Below are 20,684 nucleotides of genomic sequence, written 5' to 3'. Positions count from 1 at the left end.
ACAGCTTGTGATGCCACAGCTGCTGCAGTGGAACCATACCTTCAACTATAACTTAATGCTGAATGACTACGAAAGTCCACATGCATTCTTCCCTCTCTGAATCAGATTTCTGTTTGTTCTCCTGGAACTGAGTTAAAATGATTGTAATTAACACCAAGTGTCAAAATATTGAGTAACAATTGAATGTACATGCAGTTAATGTTGATTTTGATAAATGATGTACAGTATATTTTGTAAGTAAAATACTTCTAGTACTGAGTTTGTCATAATGTATGGTCTTAAAAAAGTTGTTTAATTACTTTCTAGTGAATAGGCATTGAAAATTTTTTGTGCAAAAATAAGATTTTTATCTCAGTTAAAAGCCCAAAAGCATACCATTTTAATCAGTTGCGCTGAGAAAATCTTAGAAAGGACTTTATTGTGTTTTTAGCATTCACAAGGATTTGCATCACATATGGTATTTTTGTAGATACCTTATGTGTATCTGTGTGTCTGTTCCAACCTGCCAAGCTTCAGTAATAACCAGTAAAATAATTGCCTATGAGTGCAAGTGTCTAGGTTTAAATACAAGTCTTGCAAGCAGTTTTAACATATCTGGAAGTTTCATAACAATGTATTCTCCACTGAAGGACAAAAACTTATACTGTTTTCATTGAGCAAGTCATAATGATGCAAATATCTTCTGAGTTTATGTGTATGAAGAGAGACCTGATTTAAAAAGTTTGAGTTATCTGAAGTCACACCTTGTGTTTGGCCATATTCAAGAAAGCAGCGTGTTAATGGCATTGCTTATAATGCAAATGGATGTTTCATAATCACTTACATTTACTATATATTGAGTCAGTGCCTTTATCTTAAGAACAACAACCCAACTGATATATCCTAAGAGGCAAAACTTACCCTTCCCCAAAGGTGTGCATCGATGTTATCATTTTGGTAATGAACATCTTCTCAATAGGATGTAGGGAAATACTGAGGGAATTAGACACAGATGTCTTTTTGTCACTTTGTAAATCTCTCTTTTCTTCACATGTAAATAATATGTTGTTTCATTTTTCCATGTGTTTATCTTTCTGTAGGTAATAATTGTAAAGTAATCATTAATCTCTGCTAGCATTTTATATCAAAATTCCATAAACAGTTCTTGATTTCCATTTAGACTGGAATTATGGTTCAGTACAAATAACTGCATAGACCACAACACTTGGTACAATAATGACTGCAACTTTAGAACCATCAGATTAACTCAACTGAACTGGATCAGTACAACACATTGTATTTCCACCTCACTTCTAATGACCAAGCTTTTCAAAGATGTGCATTTTCTTTTTCTTATGGCATATTGCATAACATAAGGAATTTTTTGGATATTTGTGGTTAATTCCTATGGGACCAAACCACTGAGGTCATTGGTCCCTAGGCTTATGCACTATGTAATCTAACTTAAACTAACTTACACTAATGACACACACACACCCATGCTCGAGGGAGGACTCGAACCTCTGACGGGGAGAGCCGCACGCGAACTGTGGCAAGGCACTTCAGACCACGCAATCATAACGTAAGGCAGTATGTCTTTGTATGTCTGTGACTCCCAGTGATGAGTGAAATATGCAATTGAATTAAACATACCTAGTAATGTTTATCAACCTCTTTCATTCAAATGAATGTTGTGACACATTATGGTGTGGACTCTACAAGACACAAAAGCTGCAGGACCTCTCAGCCACCCCCAATAAAAAATATTAACTGGTTGGAGCTATGTCAGAAATATGCATATCTGGTTGGCCTAAAGGTGCTTGACGGGACTGAGGTAAGTTGACCTGCAGTAGCCACCCAAGAACTTTAATTTCTGTGCAGTGCTCCTTGAACTATTCTGACACATTCTGAGTATTGTTGTGTGATCCACTGTCTTGCTGAATGTATGGGTTAGCTGCACTGTGCTGTAGGTGGACAAGCAGATGCACGCAGTTGGATAGTAGGTTCAGTATTGTTTGCTGATGAGAGATGAAGCAAGCCCTATCAGAGGCCCCAATCAGTCTGTGTAAATGTTGCATGCATGAGAATACTTTCACCACCTAATTGAACAGTGCTCAGTGGGTAAGTGGAATGTGTTGTCTTGTGTATTTCTAATATACTGAAATTCTGCTATGCCATCTATTGATCTGGGGGGGGGGACCTTGTCACTCCAAGCAACCTGGTTTTGTACTTCCAATGACTGTGTTGCTGCTGTGATGCCACTCTTTGCATCCCATGACATAGTGAGCAGAGTTGCACATTTGAGGCAGCAGTTTCTGTATTTCATAATGAGGTGGAGAATCTGGGTGATGTGGCTTCTCACTGACGTTTGTTGTTCAACATTGATTTCGTGAGTAATTCACTACACTGCAGCCGATCTATCTGTTGTTAAGATCCATAGTGGTTCCTTCCAACTTACCCCAAATTTATCATATTTTTTTTGCTGAAGAAGGAACTAACAGTTTCAAAAGCTAGGAATAGTGTTTTCAACTTTTAAAAGGTCTTATCAACAATACTGTGATTACATTTCCTGAAGTTAAGTACTGTATACAAGAAATGGTGACCGTACAAACGAAACTTGTTTCCTCTGGCAAACTTTCCATTTCATAGTCCAGGGTGATCCTTGTCTTTTCTCTGGTGTCTTACTGTTATAAATTCTTAAGTTTTGTGTGTTTCGTTTGGGATGCAGAGAAATGAAACTTTTTCTGATTATTCAAAATTCAGCAGTATCTTATTTTTGGTAGTGTTAAACTTGTACCATGAGTGTTAATTTAAGATTTTCTCAGTAACATAAACTGCAAATGACATTTAATTCTTTCATCTCTATTGATAATATACAGCCAATGGCCTTATGGACTGGAAAACAGATCTTTGGACTGATTTTACGACCAAACAAAAAATGTCCTGTGAAAGCAAATTTACGAACCAAGGGAAGGGCATACACTAGCAATGAAGAGCTGTGCATTAATGATTCATGTAAGTAATCTTCAAATGTTTTGTGTTTGTGTTTATTGAAAGTCGCTTCCAATTATCCAGTTGGATGTATTGTAAATAAACAGGTCTGGTGAGTTTCATAGTCCACATAATAATAATAATAATAATAATAATCATCATCAACACAATCACTGAAGGAGATAAGTCATGTATATTAAAAACAATTTAAAAATGTTACTTGACTCTTGCAGCCTGACTTCTGTTGTAAACTGTGCCATCAGAATTACACAAGATAGCAGTACACTGTAGTCCGATCCATGAATAATGGTGGTTCATGCAGGTCGAGAAACAGATGGGAATTACATTGTTACCGGTTCCAAGTGACAGTTCCAGTACACTCTTTGCGCTTGAAGAAAGCTTCTATCCTGCAAATTTTGTCTCTGACTTGGTTGTGTAGAATTTTTCGCTTACTACTAGCATCAGCCATTGACAACTCTCAACAAATTGAATAAAAATTCTCTAACTGGCTTGCTACAATCAAGTTTAATGCTCGCATTTGCTATGACATTAGAATCAGAGTGCTGAGACTGCTCCTGAATGCTCATTGGGTGTTGGAAAATGTGTGACGTAGGTGCGCAGAATAAGCCTAACCTCGACCACCATCGTTTATGACTCCAACTATAATAGACAATATTTTTCTATGTGTAAAGTTAATCAGTGACAGAAATGCTTATCTGATAGTGAATAGGCCCCCTGACCATGACGCAAAACTGTCCATTCTTAATAACTTACCTGATTACAGTGAAGTGGTAACATGCAAAACAGTTAGTGCAATTAATGAACAGACAACTTAAAACATCAAGGTAGCATTACAGGATTCTGACTGGAGGGATGCGTGTAATGTGACAGATGTCAATTCTAAATTTGGTATGTTCGTAGATATATTTCTTTCAGTCTAAAGCTGCTTTGCCTGGAACACAATAAAATATGGAACTAATGAGATGTTGAAATAACATTGGATTAAAAAAAGGATCTGAAATACCACGTGCAAGGGAAAAAAGGTCTTATGAACTCATTAGGATAAACAGAGAAGTAGCCCTGACTGCATATTACAGAAATTATTGTGCTGTCTTGAGGAAGTAATTAAAAATGCAAAAATAAATCTTTGTAAGCCTGCATTACCAAAAATTAGTCACCCTCAGGAGAAATCATGCTTATACCATATAACACTATCTCTAGCCTCAAAAACACCTTGAAACCAGTGAAGAAGAGTGTACACAAGGTTCTACAGATATGCCATGTCCATCTGGAGCCTCATCGATGATTAGAACCCATAGGTAATTGTGGGAATTTGATTGCTATCTTTCACCTCTGCCCCTTCCCCCACCATTCAGATAGTATCAAACATTTTCTATAGGATTAAAATCAGATGGTTTAGTGCTCCAGCCGAGGTGCAGTAAGGTTTGTGAATGTTCGTTAAACCAGAAATGTACACAGGTTGTGAACATGAATGTCATCATCTTGGAAGGTTGGAGTGTCGGTTGCACACTCTCATGAAATTGTAGATGAAAAGGCAACATTTTGTCATCAGAAATGTTGAAAAATCTTACTGTATTGATTACATGCAACTGCATGGCACTTCACTGCCATCATTTATGTCTGCAGTACGGGAATACATGGCCAGTTGTGCACCATTGAGCTTATAATTTCCAAAGTTAATAATTCGGATAAGAAATTAAATCTATGTTGGTAACAGTAAAAAAAGAAACTGTGATATCAGTTAAGGAGAGTGAAGAGTTTGTTATTGAAAATAAAGCAAATAATAAATAGCAACAGTCAGGTAGTACATGTATTGAATAATAACTTCCTGTAAGTAGATCAGAAGATTGTGTTGGACAGTCCATGGGATAAAGCAATAGAGTATATCTAAGAAGCAGTACCAAAATATGTACACACAAATCATATTTACTTCAGGTGCTGCCAAAGAACTAATAGGCATAGTGTAATTAACTTTATCAGCACCAAAAACTCCACAAAACATAATATTTCAAGTGAAGTACTAAAATTGTGTTGTGCTTCACAGATATGTAATGTATTTAGTCACATATGCAATAAATCACAATTGAAGGGGATTTTTCCAGACAGACTGAAATATGGCAATGTCAGACCCCTTTACAAGAAAGGTAGTGGCATAGATATTATTAATTACCAACCAGTTTCACTATTATCAGCTCCTCCAAGGAAGTGGGAAAGATTATGTACACAAGAACATTAACATACCTTTCTCAAACTAAGATACTTTGTCAGTTTCAGTTTGGATTGCAAAAGTTTCTCACCATAGCACACGCTATTTTTGATTTGATGACTGATTCACAAGATTTAAATGACAGAATACTGCAAACTGGTATGTTCTATGACATGTAAAAATCATTTGAATCAGCAGCTCATAGTATTCTGATAAAGATTTTCTAATGTGCTCATATCAGAAATCTAACTAAAAGGATGTGGAGTGTTGCATCAGGAAACTCATAGTGTGTTAAGCATTGAAATAATATCTTCACCTTGGGGAATAATGACTAAAACTGAACAAAAGCAATCAGTAGTGGATCGATCTTTTTTGTGTTACATTTAAAAAAATCTCCCATCACGTATCCAAGAAGCATCTACAACTACATCATTACTCTGCAAGTCACCTGACAGTTTGTAATAGAGGGTACTTCTAGCACCACTAACTGATTCCTGTTCCCCATTCCATTCGTGAATGCTGCATGGTAAGAATAATTATCAGTAAACTTCTTTTTTAAGTCTAGATTCTCTAATTTTCTTGTTGTACTCATTTTACAAAATATATGTGGGAGGAAGTAATACGTTGTCTGATTCTTCCTGGAATATACTCTCTCAGAATTTAAGCAGTAAACCTCTTTGTGATGCACAGTGCCTCTCTTGTAATGTCTGCTCCTGGAGCTTTTTTGAACAACTCCATAATGATCTTGTGCTGACATATCAATCCCATGACAAAACATGCCGTCTTTGTTAGACGTTGCCCATCTCTTCTATTAATCCAATGTGGTAACGATCCCAGACTGATGAGCATTTCTCGAAAATTGGTCAACAGAGTGTTTTGTAGGCAACTTCTTTCATGGATGAACTACATTTCCTTAGGGGTCATCTTATGAAACTCTGCCTGGCATCTGCTTTTCATGTAATTTTTTTATGTGGTCATTCCACTCCATATGGTTACTCCTAGATACTAAATATACAGTTTCCAGCAGTTTGTTATCAACAGCTTAATTGTACAGTAGTGGATATCTTCTCCTATGTATGCACATTCAGGTTCAGTTGTCAGTCCCTGCATCATTCATCAATCCTTTGCAGCTCTTCCTGCTAACTGCTACCGTCTTATGGCATCACTGCCTTCATGTAGACAATGGCAGTGTCTGCAAACAGCCTTGTAAGGATTCTGATGTTATCTAGTAGACTATATAGTAAACAGCAATTGTCCTATCACACTTCCTTGGGGTACTCCTGAAATTACTGTCAAGAGTGGCATGTTGAGTTCTACTGCAAGGAAGCCTTGAATCCAATTGCAAAGCTGTTCCGATATTTTATAGGCTTGTAATTTCTTCACTAACTGGCAGTGTGGGACTGTGTCAAATGCCTTCCTGAAGTCAAGGAACATTGAGCACTGATCTCTACAGTACTGTGAATCTCACAAAATAACAGAATGAGCTGTGTTTCAAAAGATCCCTGTGGGTAGAATCTGTATGATTTTTGTTCTCCAAAAATGGCATAATATGTGGCATAAAACATGCTCCATAAGTCTGCAACAGATTGACATCAGTCATGTAGACCTATAATTGTGTGCATCTGCTATACAACCCTTCTTGAAAACAGGAATGTACTGCACTTTTTTCTGGTCACTAGCTACTTTTGATTGCTCCAGGGACCTACGATAAACTACTGTTGCTAGAAGGGAACAAGTTCTTTTGTTTAATCTCTTTAGAATGTTCCAATTCTCTCATTTGGTTCAGACATTTTCACTACTAAGTGATTGTAGTTGCTTTTAGTTCTGTGATCATTTATCTCAACATCTGCCATTTCAGTGCTCATGTGATATTGAGTGGAGGGCCGTTATTATGATCTTCTGCAACAAAACAATTTCGGAAAATCGAATTTTGTGTTTTGGCTCTCTCTCTCTCTCTCTCTCTCTCTCTCTCTCTCTCTCTCTCTCTCTCTCTCTCTCTCTTATCTTCTGCTTCACTGCCAGTATGGTCATTGCGTGATTGAATGGAGCATTTCGATCTGATATCTGATTTTTCTCACATGGTTTTGGTGATAATGCAAGTTTTATAATTCAACTTAATGGAGAAACTTAAGACACGTCAACGTGCAGTTATAATTTTCTTGCAAATTAATAACTGATTTTCTGGAAATGGGCTGTCCTTGAATTGAGAAAAATAGTACACACATTTTGGTACTCACTAGACCTGACTGCACCATTAGAAATAATACAGGAGAGTAAATCAGTGAATAAAACAGAATATTCCAAATTCTTCGATGTTTGTCTTGATAAGAACCTGAACTGGAAGTTCACATCTTCTCAAATGTCTAAGCGCTGTAACTTTTGTGTTAGAGACAGTATTGGATTTTGGAAATAAAAATGTTGAGAAGTTTACTTATTTTTCATATTTTCGCTCACTAATTTGTTATTGCATCACATTCTCTGTTAACTTGCGATTGAGAAAGTAAGTGTATCTTGTGCAGAAGTGCAGAATGAAGATATGTGGGAACACTCCAGACCCTCTCTTAGGAACCTGTTTAAACAACTGAGCACACCGACTGCCAACAGCCTCACAGTACATTTACTTCATTATGAAGTTAAACATTTACTTGGTGTTAATGGACACAAAAAGCAGTTAAGTATCCAGACATAAAAAGATAGGCCATTTACCCAGTGTGGGAAAGAATTTAATAGATAATATAATATAAAAATATAAAAACACAAACTGAAATTGTGTGTTTCACAATGCAGTGAGAGAGAGAGAGAGAGAGAGAGAGAGAGAGAGAGAGAGAGAGCGAGAAGAAACACAGCTAGCTATTAAACATAAATTAATGGATAAAAAGTAGGATAGGAAGAAGACAATCATGTAAATGGTCAAAATGTTACTATATTTTTCATGGAGAAGGTGTATTACATTAAAACTGACTTGCTTCACGTCATAGCAAGAGATCACAGTTATGATCCATGGCTCGTTCAGACCATCAAGATTTACATTTTCTCTGATTTCCCTAAATCACTTAAGGCAAATTCTTGGCGGCTCCTTTGAGAGGGCATACTCAATTTTCTTCCCCATTATTCCCTAATGAGAATGTTCTTGAAATGCTGCTAAACTCTAACCTTCCTTCTTGCTTTGCATGGAACATTCAGATGACAAATTAAGTAGCTATCATCGTCCCCATCATTACAAAACTAGAAATTGTGTTGAAGATGGGCGTACTTACGAAAATAAGAGACATTAACATACCTAAAGTTTTTTAAGTCTTACATAATTCTGAATGAAGATGCGAGTAATATATATGAAAGCCTCAGGATTTGCCTTATGATAGAAACCTGCTGCTGTCTCAAACATTTTTGTCTTCTGCCACCTGAAACTCGTAGACACACCAATCTTGGGTAAGTTGAGGAAAAGCTACCAATCACTAAACTGTTTACATATTGAAATTATTTTATTATTCCTTGCTGCCATTACTGATTTCAAACAAAATATTCGTTATCAAATGGCTGCAGTATGTTAAAGCGATATGAATTACAGCATATTTTTCTGGCCATACTGACACTGAAATCTTACATTTCCAAGAAGCACAAAATATAAAACTCCATCTGTTTTCGCTGCAACATCCAGTTTTAGCAGTGCAGTTACAAAGTTTAGGCACACTATATGGAATGGAGCCCTATTTACATGTGGAAATCAAACTGCGCAAGCTCACAGTATCATGATATCCTTCAAAATGAACATTTCATCTTTTTTCCTCTCTCCATTTCCTGCAATGACAGTTTCATTTCAATCTTATTTTCATTTTACCTGTTACCATTATTTGACTTTCTTTTAATGTCTTTTACTTTTCTTCTTCTAAAAAAATGTTTCAATTTATCTCGGACTAACTCATCATGGTTGTTATTGACTGTACCTTGTATCTAAAATCCTCGTAAATTTAAATCTCCTTAGTAGATTGTGTTGCTTGATTTCCCTAAATCACTTACAGCAAATGTCTGATGTTTCCTTTTCAGCATAAAAGTTCTTTATGATCCTCAGCAACTTTTTACTGATTTACATACCATCCCCTTTCTCCTTGACTTCTAGGGAAGAATGTTCTGCTTTTTGGAACTAAAATTGCTGTGGAATTTTCCTTGTCGCTGTTTTATCTACTATGCTGTTATTTTGAAAGGGCAGTTTTTTGCATAACTTTAATATAGTGAAAACTCAAATTTAAAACTGTTATTTTAATTAATGTATAGAAGTTTAAGTATCATTATCAATTAACTAATCAAACATCTATGTCCGCAGATGTTGTGATACGGAATTCGGAGCTCCTTGCTGGCTCTATGGACAAATCTACTCTCGGATCTGGTTCAAAAAGCAATATTTTTTATGTACTCCTATGTGACTGGGGTGAGGATACAGCAGCCAAGGCCATGTGGCGACTTGCACGCATTGCGTCCAGTTTTCTTATGAATAGGGGCTTTTCAATAGGTATTGGTGATGTTACTCCTGGGCAAGGTTTACTGCGTGCAAAACATGAACTGTTACAAGCAGGGTAAGCTGTATATGTACATTGTTTCCTTTATGCTGTTTTATTTTTATTCCACGGGATTTCAGTAATTTTGTATTTTCTTCTTCTTCTAATAATAATAATAATAATAATAATAATAATAATAATAATAATAATAATCTTAATCTTAATCTTCAGGTTTATTTCCATCAAGGACTGTGTGCTCCACGACCTTATTAATGAGGTCCAAGATGGGAGGAAGGGCGTCATCAGTTGTATATTTTTAATCTTTAATGCAGGTTGATTTCAGCTACTGTGTAGCTGCAGTGACATCCAAGGCTTGATGACTCACAGTAAATAAAATCACACATGGTATCTCAGTGCAATTACAGGTAACAAAACGGTTTAAATCATTTGTAATGGCAGTGTGGTAATATGGGATTTTAATTCGATAAGTCATCATGATTTGAATATAATAGCACTGAAGACAATCTGCATTAAACAGATTAAAAATTTACAACCAATGCAGCCCTTCCTCTTCTGTTGAATAATAATAATAATAATAATAATAATAATAATGTGAAGCCATAAAGCATTATTTGCTATTGAGGCTGAGGTGTATGAACTTTATTACTTATTAATAAAGCTTTTAAAAATTATGCTGCAAAATAACACCCTCTTTTCCAGCCGGGGTGGCTGAGCGGTACTAGGCGCTACAGTCTGGAACTGCGCGACCGATACGGTCACAGGTTCGAATCCTGCCTTGGGCATGGATGTGTGTGATGCCCTTAGGTTAGTTAGGTTTAAGTAGTTCTAAGTTCTAGGGGACTGATGACCTCAGATGTTAAGTCCCATAGTGCTCAGAGCCATTTGAACCATTTTTTCTTATCTTTGCAGAATGGAAACTGCAGTTACTTGTAAACAACTGTGTGTAAACATAAAAATGTTATGTGAGAGCGTGTGGACTGTGATGACAGTGTAAGAATGTAGTTTCCTTCGTAAGTGCAGCTTCTGCAAAAGGGCATGAATATATGCTTTATGCATATCTTCATCCCCTAGAAATTCGAAACCTTCCATGTGACTCATGCCACCACCATTGTAAATGGATTGAATGTCACCATTTAATAACTGTATGTGTTTTAATCCAACCAAATGTTGTCCTCATATCTATGAATCAGAAATGATTTGCTTCATTGAACAGTTTCTGACCTGGTTCTGCTAACAGTTATACTAGTAAAATCATCAAATAAAACAGTTTGGCAATTAACTGCTGTATCCTATGATGTTGATATACAAGGGCTAGGAGAAAATATTTTAGACTAATGTGTGGAAATACCCTGGACACACAGTCCAAAATTTTTCTGATGAGTAGATTTCATCCTTAAAGTACTGTTTTGGAAGTTTGGCACAATACCCATCTGCAGCTTGTAACCCCCCCCTTTTCCTTCTTCCTTCTGTTGTCCACATTAAACAATGCCCAGTCCAAATAATTAATAAGCAAAGCCTTTTATGAAGATTTGAGAGTAGTGAAGATTACAATAAACTTTCAAGTTTACTTAGCTTGTCACGTTGAGATGGCTCCAGGTCTTCTTGTCTACGGGTCTGACTCTTGAAGCTGAAAATCTAACATCTGGTCCTCATGGTTGGTTGAACTAAATAAATTTGAAGATTGTTGTTGCAGAATTTTTTATGTAAATATATTTTCCACTGATTTTCTCACATTTTATTATATCATACAGTATTTTGATTTTTCACATTAACACATTAAACCGCCGCAAGCCGGTCCCAAGCCCGGGCCCATCTAAAAACAAGAGGATGGGGAAGTGTGGAGGGGGAGGAGTAACAACCTCGTAAAAAAACCAGGGTCCGTCCGGCTCCAGATGGTAGCACCCTGTCATAGGGCCCCTGCCTAGGGTTACTAGGTGAAACCCAGCCAACGGTCTCAATGGCGGAAGAGGAACAATTTCCCAACGGCAGAGAGAGCGGAAGAGCTAACTCCAGGGCTTACTACCTTGGTTTTAATTTCGGATTCGGGGCAACCCGATCCCCCAATTTATTATCCAACAATTACTGCAAAGCATGATGGGAACGTCGTCAAAGATAGACACTACTCCAAGAGGTAGACCGAATGGCAAATCCTCCGTTGTTCGTAGAAACAATGCAAAGGGGTCAAAGGATTTTGGAGGACCCCAACCAACATGTATGCAGCCCTCAACACTGAAATTTAAGAAAGCAACTATGTTTGCAACCCTAAATGTAAACTCTCTAATTAAAGTAGGAAAATTGAAATCATTGATTGAAAAGCTGAACCAGAAAGAAATTTTAATATGTGCATTGCAAGAAACAAGGTTTTTAGATGAAACTGCTTTAGATTTTGAAAACTATCGTTTATTTAAAGGAAAACCAGGTAAAATCTTAATGAAACAAATGCCATACCTGGGAACAGCATTTCTGGTACATCACTCAATTTTAGATTCAGTTACTAACTTCTACTCGAGTTCTGAGAGACTATCCATTCTTGAGATTAAATGTAAAAACAAAGGATACTCTATAATCAACTGCCATGCACCCATAAACCAGGACAACAAAAATAACCCGGAGAAAGTTGAAGAATTTTGGGAGATACTTGAAATGGAACTGGATAGATGCTCAAAGAAGAACATAAAAATGTTAGTAGGCGATTTTAACGCACAAATAGGAAGGGAGAAAAAATACCATGGAACAGTAGGCCTCTTCCCAGGTCACAAAAGAACTTCAAAAAATGGAGAAAGGCTTATAGAGGTATGTAGGCATTTCAACTTGAAAATAATGACAACACATTTCAAAAAGCTGAGCCGAAAAACTAAAACATGGAGATCACCAAATCCACTTCTCGGAGAATTCCAAATTGACCATGTGGCTATCTCACTTCATTGTCAAGAAGAAATTCAAAACACTAAAGTGCTGAAAAGCCTTGATGTTGATTCAGACCACTATTTGACTACGATTAAATTCAGACCACTCCCATTTCGAAAAGAGAAGAAAACCTTTTACAAAATTCCAAAATATAACACAGAAACTTTAAAAAATGAAGAAATTAAACAACGGTTTCAAAGAGCATTGCACAAAGATAGCGATGGCATATCCACAATAAATAAGGAAGCGGGATGGGAGGAGATCAAAAACGAAATAGTTGAAATAGCAAAAGAAAATTGTCTCGTGAAAAGAGTAAGAAGACATCCATGGTGGGACAATGAATGTGATGAGAACCTGGAGAAGAGACAGAAATTGTGGCAGAAATGGAACTCCACAAAAGATCCTCAAGATCTTGACAATTTTAAAATCCAGAGAAGAGAAACAGCTAAGCTTTTCCGTAATAAAAAAAGAAGACAATTTCAGGATAACCTAGAACAGATTGAGGAAGACTTTAAAAGAAATAATTCTAGAGATTTCTACAAAACTTTTAGAAAACAGCTAACCAAATACCAATCCCCAAATCTATGTTTTAAAGATGAAGAGAACAAGCTAGGTTTGACAAACAAGACTAATTGTGAAATATTAGCAAAATATTTCGAGAATCTACTAAATTGTGAACCACCCAAAGATAAAATGAGTTTTGAAAACCACCGAAATACTAATACCGAGTCAAAACCTCCAGACGCTGAAGAAATAAAACACATAATACACAGTCTAAAAAACAATAAAGCCCCAGGTGAAGACTCCATAGTACCAGAAATCCTAAAAATAATGGATACCAACCTCCCACAAGTTTTGGAACATATGTTTAAGAAGATCTGGGACGAAGAAAGAATTCCTGAAGACTGGCAGTGTGCCCTGATACACCCACTACACAAAAAGGGGGATAAGATGAATGTTAATAATTATAGAGGGATCTCGCTACTACCAGTAGGATACAAAATTTTGTCAAGGAAATTACTTCAAATCGTGGAGCCAGTTCTGGATAAAAAAATAGGTGAATATCAAGCAGGTTTTAGACAAGGTAGATCCTGTGTTGAACAAATATTTAACCTGAAAACACTAATTCGTTACAGAATCTCAAGAGGCCAGAGATTTGCAATAGTATTTGTAGATTTCAAAAAAGCATACGACTCGGTAGATAGAGAAACATTACTGAAAGTATTGGAAGAATTTGGGGTCGATAAGAAAACAATTCAAATTATCAAACAGACGCTAACAAACAGTAAGGCCAAAGTTAAATTTATGGGTGAAATTTCAAGGAAGTTCGAAATTAAAACAGGTGTTAGACAAGGTGATGGTTTATCCCCAATCCTCTTCAACTGCGTACTGGAAAAGATATTGAGAATATGGAAAGAAGAACTCAAAGGCACCAAGAATGACATCAGAATTGGATCAAAAAAAGAAAAAATAGAAGTGGACTGTTTAGCTTTTGCAGACGATCTGGCAATAATTACAGAAAACGAAGAAATAGCTCAGAACTACTTGGAGAAACTACAAGAAGTTTCGGCCAGAGCTGGACTGCAGATTTCATTTGAAAAAACCGTGTATATGTCTAATCATAGAAATAACAAGAAAAATCTTATTACTAAATACGGCAATATTAAGAGAGTAGAAAAATTTAAGTATTTAGGTGAAATAATTCAAGTGAATGGTTTAGACAAGAGTGCAAACCAGGCGAGAGCAAGGAAAATGGAATTTGCTTTTCAAAAAACCAAAGACATATATAACAAAAAAAAACATTTCGATTCAAGCTAAATTAAGACATTATAAAACTGTCATTAGACCAGAATGCCTGTATGCATCGGAGTGCCTAACTCTTAACAAAAAGGGGGAAATAGAAAACATGGAAAAGAAAGAAAGGAAAATTTTGAGAAAAATATTAGGACCGAGAAAGATTGGAGAAGAGTACAAGCTAAAGAGTAATAAGGAAATATACAAAACTATTGAGAAAGTGAGTGAGGCAATGCGTAAACGCAGACTAACGTTTTATGGTCACCTGTCGAGGATGGATGGAAACAGACTAACAAGAAAAGTGTTTGAACATAGTAACAGGAACGAAAAAACCAACAATAAATGGATACAGATGGTGAAAAAGGATTTGGCCTATTTTAATGTCACCCGTGAGTCAATCAGGGACAGGGAAAAGTTTAGACAAATAGTGAACGAAATTAAGTGTTTTCCAGAAGAAACGAAACTAAAGAATAATAACAGGAAATGGTCGGAAGAGCGGAGGAGGAACCACTCGAAAATGATGAGGAAATATTGGGAAGAGAGAAAAAAAGATCAAAAAGCCGGGCAAGTGAATTGTTGAACGTGGTCCAAAGATGGCCGAAATCGAAAGAAGAAGAAAGCTAAAATTACATTGTTCACACCTATTATACAAAAATACACCTGATCACATAAGACACAAGCTTACTGCTCTCACACTCTGCTGAAATAACAATATTCCAAAGGGGTTTAAAATTTTTCTTAACAAATGAATTCCTACAAGTTTTTGTTACATTATTGATTTTGATTGTTATTTCATAAATGAATCCAGAAATAATCATAGAAAACAGTAGAGGATTGCATAATTAATAATAGAAATTTTAAGTGTCAGATAATTTGTAATTTCAAATGTTTCTAAAAAAATAATTTTAACTGTACATTCAGAACTAGTACTTATCTATTATAACGTCAAAACTAAAATATTTTATAAAGTAATTCCATTTCATAAATTTTAGCTTGAAAATCAACCAACTGTATGTAAAATTACGACGGCAGTTCAATAAGTAATGCAACACATTTTTTTTTCTCGGCCAATTTTGGTTGAAAAAACCGGAAATTTCTTGTGGAATATTTTCAAACATTCCCGCTTCATCTCGTATAGTTTCATTGACTTCCGACAGGTGGCAGCGCTGTACGGAGCTGTTAAAATGGCGTCTGTAACGGATGTGCGTTGCAAACAACGGGCAGTGATCGAGTTTCTTTTGGCGGAAAACTAGGGCATCTCAGATATTCATAGGCGCTTGCAGAATGTCTACGGTGATCTGGCAGTGGACAAAAGCACGGTGAGTCATTGGGCAAAGCGTGTGTCATCATCGCCGCAAGGTCAAGCAGGACTGTCTGATCTCCCGCGTGCGGGCCGGCTGTGCACAGCTGTGACTCCTGCAATGGCGGAGCGTGCGAACACACTCGTTCGAGATGATCGACGGATCACCATCAAACAACTCAGTGCTCAACTTGACATCTCTGTTGGTAGTGCTGTCACAGTTGTTCACAAAAATCTGAACGAACTTCTCCTTCTTCATGACAACGCAAGACCTCACACAAGTCTTCGCACCCGAGAGGAGCTCACAAAACTTCAGTGGACTGTTCTTCCTCATGCACCCTACAGCCCCGATCTCGCACCGTCGGATTTCCATATGTTTGGCCCAATGAAGGACGCAATCCGTGGGAGGCACTACGCGGATGATGAAGAAGTTATTGATGCAGTACGACGTTGGCTCCGACATCTCCCAGTGGAATGGTACCGTGCAGGCATACAGGCCCTCATTTCAAGGTGGCGTAAGGCCGTAGCGTTGAATGGAGATTACGTTGAAAAATAGTGTTGTGTAGCTAAAAGATTGGGGAATAACCTGGTGTATTTCAATGCTGAATAAAACAACCCCTGTTTCAGAAAAAAAAATGTGTTGCATTACTTAATGAACTGCCCTCGTATTTGAAACTTTTCAAAAGAGCAACTGAGGTAACATTGTCCTGTCGAAAATTCGACAACTGCTGTTGAGGAAAAGTAATGCTAGGGTAGGATGTCGCGTTACAAGCTGTCACTTGACTCAAAATGTTTATCAGCCACCTTTTGTATGTGAGAGTAACTGAAAGTCATAGGACACAAAATCTAATGGGTAGTACAGGATGGAATGTAATAATTTCATGAGATAAAAGTTGCTACTCACTGTATAGCGATGCTGAGTCACAGATAGGCACAACAAAAAGACTCTCACAGTTAAAGCTTCGTCAACAATAGACTCACGTAAGTGCACGCACACACACGCACACAAACACAGGCACACAAACACACGCACATACACACGCGCGCCACTCAATTGCCTGAGACTGCAGTCGTGTGTGTGTGTGTGTGTGTGTGTGTGTGTGTGTGTGTGTGTTTGTTTGTTTGATGAAGGCCCATGGCAGAAAGCTTTTATTGTGAGACTCTTTTTGTTGTACCTATCTGCGACTCAGCATCTCCGCTATATGGTGAGTAGCAACTGTCCTTCTCATAATATTATTACAATCTAATGAGTAGGACTGATATCCCAAGAATTCGCCCTGAAAAAGCTTCAAATTTTCCAGTGTCAAAGCACTTTTCAAGACAGATGCCTTACCTGGGTGTCTGCAGTTCATGAAATTCATGAAACAGTAATGAAAATGAACAGGTGGTCATGAAAGTAATGAAGTTCAGTGAGTGATCATGCATTTCGTTTTGTGTGTTAGTCAGGTGTGTTTCTACTGACTTGCGTACACAGTGATTGGTTTCACACGATTTACATCAGGTGAATGTGGTCACCGAGACATCAGTGTGGGTTCAGTGTAATGCTCCTCAACCTACTGTAGCATGGTTCTAGCTCTGAGACATGGAAATTTGTACTGGTGAAAGGTGACTTCACTGTTGGAGAAGACATCAAACATGAAAGGATGCAGGTGTTTCACAGCTGTCAGCGTGTTTTTCATTACTGTCACAGGTCCCATGCAAGTGCAGGAGAATGTCTCCCATAGCATAATATTGCTTCCACCAGCCTGTGTCCATGGTGCACTGCATGTTTTGAGCTGGTGTTAACCTCAATGACAGTGTTTACGGAGACAACCATCAACCTAGTGTAGCAAAAATGTGATTCACAAGAAGAGCCGACACGTTTCCATTGATCTACAGTCAAATCCTGATGGTCCCGTGCCCACTGCAATTGTGCTCTTTTTGGCAGAGATGCCACAGATTGCCATGTGTCCTGTTTTACAGAGTAGAGAAGCCTCTGAACCCCATGTTTTTTTACGCATCGAGTTCTGTAGGACCAAATTGAGGAGCTAATCTCCAAGATCATGAAATTACAACATAAAAGTAATAACAGATAAAGTAAAATGTCTATGAACCCAAAAACGACAAGCTGGTTTATGTAAATGCAATCAACATTATAACACAGGAATCATGTTAATTTTTCAAGGAACTCCTTGACAGACTAGAAGGAGTGACCCATGAGGAAACTCTTCAGTTTCAGTTTTAAAGCACAAGGATTACTACTAAGATCTTTGAATTCTTGTGGTAGGTTATTGAAAATGGATGCAGTATTATACTGGTCACCTTTCTTGCACAAGAGTCAACAAAGTGCAGTCCAAATGTAGGTTGGATTTCTACCTAGTATTAACTGAGTGAAAGCTGCTAATTCTTAGGAATAAGCTGATATTGTTAACAAGAAACAACAGTAAGGAATATATATATGGAGAGGCGATTGTCAGAATACACAGACTAAAGAACAGGAGTCGACAAGAAGTTCGTGAACTTACTACACTTACTCCCGAACCTCCCACTTCTGAGCCAGGAGTGTCCTTTGAGAATGGGAAGATTTATGCCAAAATGTAATACCATACATCGTAAGTGAACTAAGCAAAGTAGACTACTTTTCATGTCAAACTATCACTTACTTCAGATACTGTTCGAATAGTAAAAATGGCAGCATTAAATCTTTGAACAAGATCCTGAACATGGGCTTTCCATGACTATTTACTAGCTATTTGAACACCTAGAAATATGAAGTATTCAGTTTAACTAATCATATGCCCATTCTGTGAAATTAAAACGTTGGGTTTTGTTGAATTGTGTGTTAGAAACTGTAAAAACTGGGTCTTACTATTATTTAGCATCAGTTTATTTTCTACAAGTCATTAACTTATGTCATGAATTGCACTAATTCAGACAGTGTCTATGTTGCACACATCCTTTACTACGAAGCTAGTGTCATCAGCAAAGAGAAGTATTTTAGAATCACCTGTAATGCTAGAGGGCATATCATTTGTAAAAATGAAGAACAGGAGTGGTCCCGGCACTGACCTCTCGAGCACCCCCCATTTAACGGTGCCACACTTAGACCCCACATAATAGCCATTCTCAACACTATGAATAATACCTTTTGCTGTCTGTTGTTAAAGTAAGAAGTGAACCAAATGTGAGCTACTCCCCATATTCTGTAATGGTCCAACTACTGGAGCAATATTTTGTGATCAGCACAAATAAACCCCTTAGTTAAATAAAAAAGGTGCCTAGCATTTGAAATCTTGTGTCTAATCCATCCAGTACCTCATAGAGAAAAGTGAATATAGTATTTTCAGCTGGTAAACCACTTCTAAAATCCATCTGTACATTTGATAGCAAATAATGTGAAATAAAATGACCAGTTATTTTTACATACACACCCTTTGCAATAACTTTCTGTACAGAGTAGTGAATGTCCAACCATTTAGTGCCTATTGATAGTTTCACTGTCCCTCTCTCTCTATCTGTAGGTGCTCAAAACAGTAACATGTGAACATTCAACAAGCTTTGCCATTTTTGAGATACTTATTCACAGGCTCTTCATAATAATAATCTGCCCTTTGTCAAAGTTGCTTATGTCAGTGGATTTCCCCATTTGCACCTCAAATCGTTGTTAGGGTGATCCCCCGTCCATGTCTGCTCTACTTACATACTTTTGTCACCACGTCATGTGCCTGCAATGCCACCAGGCGACATCCAGCGTTGCAGTGGGCAGTGATCATAATGTTTTGGCTTATCAGTGTAAGTGTATTATAAAGATTCAGCAGAACTCATAAAAAGTCTTTGTTATCTATAGGGGACTTGTTTGTCTGTGCAAATCTTGTAAGGGAAGTCTCTGCTACTGTGGTTTGCAGCATTGAGAAGGGGGGGTATGGATTAAGAAATTTAGAGTTGTGGCTTCATTGGGCTGTATGTGGTTATTTTCAGGAATATGTGCACAGGTATTTTGCAAAGTATATATCTAAAAATTTCTGAGAAGAGCCCTTTGAAAGTGAAGATAGTCGAAAATGGCTGTTGTTTATCTAACAAACTTTATGGAGAGCTCAGTTTTGAGAAATTCTTGAGTGACAATTACATTGGAAGAATTTATGGCAAAGCAACATATGACTCCATCAACAGCTGACATAGTGAAGAAAGAATACTTAATATTCTGAAAAATAGCTGAAACAAATAAATCCTGAGAAGGGCAAACTTGATCACTTTCAGATGAATTTACTGTGAAGTGCGAACTATGATTTCATCAAGTTTGTGCAGAAGCTGTTAAGCATGTTCCATGGAAATTCTGTCATTGAAAGATGCTTTTCTGTTAACAAAGAAGTTTTCATCTAAAAACTTTGACAGGAAAAAATTAGATGCTAATGACTCACCATGTGCATCAGGAGGGCAGCAGGAAATGAGTGTCTGGAAGATGCAGAGATCAGTCTTATATGGGATGTATGTATTATAATTCACTAAATGGGCATTGTTGACATTCAAGAAATGTTCAAAAGAAACCATTAACTTGCACCATAAAAACCGAATTGCTGCAGTGATCACAAAGGTTTGCACCATTGAGATCGAAGGCGAATTCCTTTGGAGGTACAAAGCATGCAGGACATTCAGCTAGATATCCACTCTTAAAGAATGCACATTGAATCATATTGGTGTAACAGGGCGATGAGAACTGATGGAATGTGATGGCATACAACCAAATGCGAAGCTGTCTGTCTGGCTTGGAGTTTATTGTGAAAGTGGCTATTCTTTGAGACGTAGCTGCAGATAGTGTGATAATATGATTTATATACATTGAAAGAACGAGCATACAGTGGCTGAATTTGTCCTATGGTTCCAGTTGGTATGAATTGTAATGTAGCAGACTTTTCAGGAAGGATAGTTTTCTCTAATGGAGTGTATTTATATATGCAAACCAGGAATATAGCAAAAGCTTGCTATTTTGATGAGC

General features: G+C 37.2%; 1 protein-coding gene across 1 annotated transcript in view; it reads left to right on the top strand.

Annotated features, from left to right (window-relative positions):
• Nucleotides 1-20,684, top strand: part of LOC126089129 (DNA-directed RNA polymerase III subunit RPC1) — a 217,641-nt gene that overhangs the window by 90,224 nt on the left and 106,733 nt on the right. Inside the window, exons 12-13 of the mRNA XM_049906890.1 lie at nucleotides 2,859-2,994; nucleotides 9,519-9,768. Coding sequence (XP_049762847.1) covers nucleotides 2,859-2,994; nucleotides 9,519-9,768 — 386 coding nt within the window. The remainder of the gene's footprint in view (nucleotides 1-2,858; nucleotides 2,995-9,518; nucleotides 9,769-20,684) is intronic.

Source organism: Schistocerca cancellata, chromosome 1 (genome assembly GCF_023864275.1).
Source record: "Schistocerca cancellata isolate TAMUIC-IGC-003103 chromosome 1, iqSchCanc2.1, whole genome shotgun sequence".
In the NCBI taxonomy this organism is placed as follows: domain Eukaryota; kingdom Metazoa; phylum Arthropoda; class Insecta; order Orthoptera; family Acrididae; genus Schistocerca; species Schistocerca cancellata.
The sequence above is the reverse complement of the archived record's forward strand: the minus strand, read 5'-3'. Positions and strand labels throughout refer to the sequence as shown.